The following is a 6,000-nucleotide window of genomic DNA, read 5'->3' on the forward strand; positions in this document are numbered from 1 at the left end:
GATCTCTCAAAAGCAGGTTACAGTGGTTTTGTACAGTGTAACCTGCTGTTGATTTCACACTGCTGTGTGAGTTAAATCATAATGTGATTAATATAAATGCATGGCAGTGCCCAGACAAGGGCAGTAAAGACAGTTTCAGGGCAACTTGAGAGGACAAGAACAAATAAGATCATCTCCATTACTATTTATGACACTTCCTGTACACTGTGCACACCAGAGGAAGAAGAAGCAAAAAGCACACCCCACAACATTAGCAGGAGTTGAATGGGTTTCTCTTTCACTCTCTCTTTACAGACGAAGATATTTAGATAATGAGAATAGCCTTGGCGCTTGAATGACACCTCCCTTTTAGCCACTATGAAGTGAGGATTCTATAGCCGCAGAGCTGACCTACCACTCTCGGCTTCCACTTGACACAGTTACAAAGACATTCGGCAGCTCTTTCTCTCCCCTCCTTCCTTTTCCCCTTTGTCTAGCACAACTATACCCCTCACACCCCCACCCTGCCAACTCCCGCTCTCCCGCCAGCCATGCACCCTAGGGTGGACGGAGGAGAAAAGATGATCCTAATGTTGCCGCAGCCCTGAGCTTGACTTGAAAAGCACCTCCCCGTTCTAAATCAGAATGCTAATCGGAATACGGACACGGAAGCCGTCCAGCATGACTGGAGGTTTAGGCTCTATCTGAATGAACAATGAGATACAGAGCAATACTGTATTACCTAATTATGTATAATAGAGCATCCACTATCAGTCAGTAATATCTACTGATCACTTTAATGATTAATTAATTAAGCAGAGTTTTAATAAAAAGGTACAATAATAAAATCTATCATTAAAGCCTTTAAAAGGAATTGAATTTAAAATATGCATTATCATCATTATATTACCAAGTAATCACTGCAAATTAATTAAGAAGGTCAATTTTAATCAATGACTTGTTTCAAACTGTAACTTTAGTCGATGCTATGCTTATGTGTGATGAAGCCTATATGGAGCCAGACTTTCAGTTTTTTAGCAGTGGACATTGCAATGCTGATACTTAATATCTGCAGCAGTAGTCTTATCAGTCCATATTAGGAATATGACAATAAACACATTTTAGCCTTATAGAAAAATCACTCCTTTCACATGTGAATCACCACGTGTTTTTACACACTTCACATGTTATGTTTCAAACCATTTTTCCACTTGTAGACTTTTTACTTGTGATGCACATTTGAATTTTTCATTACATGATTCCTTCACTTACACTTTTCACACATGTGATTTCATGCTGTCATATGTGATCAAATATCATTTACATTATCACATGTGATCACATTATTCATTATAGCATGTTATCACATGTTCATATTATGTGATGTGATCACATATAATTTCATATAATAGTGTCACATGAACACATTCACTTCATGAGATCCCTTTTTATTTGTCACATTTGATCCCATATTATTCATTGTTATTTGATTACATGATTACATTATATCACATTGTTACGTGTGATCACATATTATTCACATTATACCATATGTGACCCCATGTAATTGACATTATGTCATGTGATCCCACATAATTCACATATTCAAAGTTACTATATCACAAATTATGCCCAATGTCACACGTAATCACATCTTCACACTGTCACATGATTATATGTTATTCATATTGTGTCACATGATCAAATACTATTCATCTTCTCACATTATGATCACATTCACATCATGTCACATGTGATCACTTATTTATACTGTCACATGTGATCACATATAATCCATATTATGTTACATAACCCTACATAATTTCCCATTATGTCACATTATGCTCACATTATGTCACGTCTTCTTGTGAATTTGCGTTTTTAGACACTTCACATTTGATCACATGTGAAATGCATGTGACTTTTCTGTAAGGGTGGTTTTTGATTCTGAGGACAACATTTAATTTGATGTTTGACTTTATGTGTAAAAATGTCTTTATTCTGTGGAGCTCTAATTAAACTTCACCTATTTTTCAGAAAAAAAAACATAGTTCGAACAGAAGACTGCAAAGTAGCTTGTCTAAAACAGTGCAACTAAGCTATAACATAAAATTGAAAAAAAAAAAAAAAAGATAGAATGCACCCTGATGCCTATTGTGGATCGCTGAGGTTTCAGCAATAGACAACAAAAGAAAGACCCTCAGAAGACAGGAGGGGTGTATTGGCTATACAGTTTTAATTTGCTATGTACTGTTTCAGATGTTTGTGTTACACTTTTAGTCCACACTGCAATGAAAACAGATATTATGAATAATCAATACAAAAGCCTTTAGTTACTCCGTCTGTTGAGGGAACACATTTTGAGCCTCTAGGTTGGAGGTCTCTTTTATTCCTCCAACACACGACCACTATACCTGCAAGCAAATTATTTTAAGAAATGAATACAAAAAGGGGGGTTCGGAAATTTGGCGTTGCCTTGTGTGAACCCAATAACACCGTCTATAGCTTTGCTCTATTTCTGTCGGCGGCCAGTTATTTAAGGCAAACCCTGTTGCCAGGCAACAGGGCTACGAGCATTGCGCGGCTCGGCGGGTGGAGAGGAGGAGAATGAATTCCCCTATAAATCAGCCATACGGCAGCCTCCCATACACAAGCCAACACCCACGTCACCACACACCCGTGCGACACAGAGCAGCTTGTATCTCCAAGGCCACCGAGGATAACAAGGCCTGGGTGTTTACACAGGATACATTTACACACGTATTCTGTTGTACGTTTACACCACGTAACCCCGGTGGCAGTGCACGCCTGAGCCATTCATCATTTCAGCTCACAATTCAATAATGAGGGGGGTTTTGCATACGACAAAAAAAAGGGCTGAGACGACGATGTCTGGATTCATCTGAAAGGACTGCTTATGCTTGGTGTTTTGCGAACGTCCAGACGAAGGGAGAAAAATTAAATATGTTAAGAGCAAATTACTATCAGATTAAAGAGTAAATTGCTATCAGATTCCTCCTAATTACATTTTAATTTAGAAAAAATAATCACAACATTTGGTTGTTTTTTTAATCACTTCTAATCCCTTAAAAAGGGCTCTAGGGGGGGTTATGCAGTGGCTGTCAATAGTAGGTCTATGGTGTCTTTTCACATTTGTAGGTGCTCAGAGCTGCAAACCAAACAGTTCTGTTGTGAAAGCTGTTGGCACCTCAAGCTGTAAATGTGTTTTATTTCACAGACAGACAGCTCTATTTCACATATAGTGCGCATGTATTAAAATATGAGGTTTATGGATAGTATTCAAGCTGATTCAAAACCCCTCACCACTGCAGTAATATAGAGAAATCAACTTGCAGAGAATGATTCCAAGTTATACTTAAGCATTTTCGCATAAGGGCGGGCAATATGACAATATTTATTATTATGATGATTAATTAAGACACAATACGCATTTCTGAGTATATAATTGATAGACAGTACTTAAAGAACACTGATCAACTGCATGCTTCTCTGAAAAGAGAGTATAATTAGTCCTGTTTGACTGAATTTAGTGCAGAGCAGTATGTGAAATCTTGAATGAAATCATTACATTCATAGTTTTTGACAGTATTTTTTAAAAAAATTGTCAAAAACTATATGATTTTCATTCAGTGTTTCACGTGGCACTGCTACCTGTTTTGTCTGTTCACAACTCATCAAATCTCAGAAAAGCGAAATATCATGATACGAACCATCTATCGTAAAAACGTCCTGAAGTATCATTTTATGCCATATCGCCCACCCCCACCTTTACACAGCAGTCAACCTGGATCTCTTACCATCAGGTTTCCACCACTGTCACAGTTGAAGCTGGGGCTCTTGAAAGCAGCGGCGGTGGTGACCGTGTTGGATGGCATCGCCAAAAGAGTGGCGGTCCAATGCAACAGAAAAGTCAAACAAAACAAAAAAATGACTGAATGATCCTCCCTCGTTTGGATCCCCTGTGAAAAAATAAGAACAGCACTTCTTTGAAATACAGCAGAAGTGACAAATTAACAGAAACGCTACATCTACAAGAAAAGATCCAATATGAAAGATGTTTCAAAAGCCTAACCCACCTGGGTGGCATAGCTGCAGGATGAGCAATACCAGCAAAACTATAGAGTATCAGAGCACTTCCAAATATAGCCTGTCCTACTGACCTAATCTCATTTGTCTAATCTTGCTTTTGCTCTACACTTTGAATCCAACCATATAAACCTGTTAATTTCCAGAACGTGTCACAAATACATCTATACCAAATTTTCCTGACATATTCTCTGCCCACTCTAATGCGTCAGGCTTGAATAACAGCTCATTCACTGGTGACAAGATGCAATAAATCAAGGAGGCAACAAGTCACCCGTTCCCACACTCAGCGCCCAGACCTCGCATTCCACGTTCTCCATATTCTGCAGGCTTCCATATGAAGCCAACAGGATGTCCCCTCTCCAGAAGCCATGCATTTAAATTAGACCTTATCATCAGGGGACCCTACACACAGCTGTATGTCTGTATGTAGGGTACACTCAGTCTGCATGGTTGTTCTGAAGCTGGAATTGCAGGGGATCCCTAATACCCTCCTCAGGAATGACGTGAATTCCAGACAGGTTCTATTTCCTACACGTTCATTTCTCTTAGAGAAGTTGGGGCTGCTGGGGGTGGGGGGTGTACAGTATGTACTTTCAGTATGTGCGCCTTTAAATATCTTTTTTTCCCCCCTTTACGACCAGAACAAGACCTGAAAAACCTCACGACACCCACGGATCAGATTTAGAGGTCAATAAATCAAGACAGAAACGGCTGAATATTCGAGCTAAAGGAGAACAATACATGATCATTTGCTTTCCTCAGCCCTCTGAAAGGCTTCTTATTAAAAACACGGGTCACAAATCCAGGCGAAAAGAGAAAGTAGCTGAACCTCTCGATGTGCTGTGGGTGTTTTGTTACAAGTAATGGCACCATGTCTGCAGCAGCTCGGTCGCCCGCGTCCTGCCGTTGCAGAAAAGCACCTAAAGCGAGTTTTCTATCGACAAAATCGCCACTCGAGCTTCTATCTGAAAACCCGGAGCTACAGCAGGCCACAGTGCCACTCCGCGCAGAGCGCCGATTTTACCCCCCGTGTGGATTCAGCGGCCACAATGGCGAGTCCTAAGCTCGGTCATCAAGTTCAAGTGCACATCGCGATGTCTAAAGCACACATCTGCAGAAAAGCAGGGAGGGAAAAAAGCCGCCCTTGCTGTCTGTCTGTGTGTCCAGGCTCGAGCAGAGGGGCTAGCGATTGTTCCCGAGCAGAGAACCCGTCTGGAGCTCGGTTTCTGCCCGAGGAGGAAGGAGGGGGGCAATAGAGGGGGGTTAGAGAAGTGGATCGCAGTGTTAATTACCCGTTTTGCCTAAGTCCCAGGCCTGACCCCGTTTTTTTCTTTTCTCGCCGACTCCCGGATCCTCCTTCTTCGTCTCTCCCCGTCCTCCACCTCCCCAGCCGGCCAGCGCTCCTCCAGATGCTCCTCCGCTCCCACTGCAGAGACGAAGCGCTGCTGCTGCTCCAGAGCCAGAGCCGGTCCTAAAGCCCGCCTACAGCAGGGCCAGCACAGCCACTCATAGTACAGCACAGCGGCCAGGACACCGTCTCTCTGACCAGCCGGGAAAATAACTAACCCACCCGGTAACCGCTCAACTGACTAAATGCATGAATAACTAAGGGAAATGTCCAAATAAATAAATAAATAAATAAATAAATAAATAGATAGATAGATAGATAGATAGATAGATAGATAGATATTCAATTTATTTGTGAAAATAATAAAAAAGATCACAGCACCAGCTATCAAATAACGAAGAAAGTAACTATGTAGCTAAATACATGAATAAGTAAATGAAATGTTTAAATAAATACATACATACATACATACATACATACATAAATAAATAAATAAATACAAATGCATTTCTTTTTAAAAATGAAAACTATTTATTTGTACAAATTTAAAAAATGACTAAACT

The 6,000-nt window shown here is 40.4% G+C and overlaps 1 protein-coding gene across 4 annotated transcripts in view; it reads right to left on the reverse strand.

Moving 5' to 3' along the window:
* Nucleotides 1–5,513, reverse strand: part of dnmt3ab (DNA (cytosine-5-)-methyltransferase 3 alpha b) — a 56,864-nt gene extending 51,351 nt beyond the window's left edge. For all 4 annotated transcript variants that reach the window (XM_036592611.1, XM_036592612.1, XM_036592610.1 and 1 more), the window contains exons 1-2: nt 5,382–5,513; nt 3,798–3,959 (exon numbers count right to left, since the gene is read on the reverse strand). In XM_036592611.1, coding sequence (XP_036448504.1) covers nt 3,798–3,875 — 78 coding nt within the window. In that variant the 5' untranslated portion in view covers nt 3,876–3,959; nt 5,382–5,513. The remainder of the gene's footprint in view (nt 1–3,797; nt 3,960–5,381) is intronic.
* Nucleotides 5,514–6,000: the final 487 nt, after the last annotated feature.

The sequence above is a fragment of the Colossoma macropomum genome, unplaced genomic scaffold (assembly GCF_904425465.1).
Source record: "Colossoma macropomum unplaced genomic scaffold, Colossoma_macropomum, whole genome shotgun sequence".
Taxonomy (NCBI): Eukaryota; Metazoa; Chordata; class Actinopteri; order Characiformes; family Serrasalmidae; genus Colossoma; species Colossoma macropomum.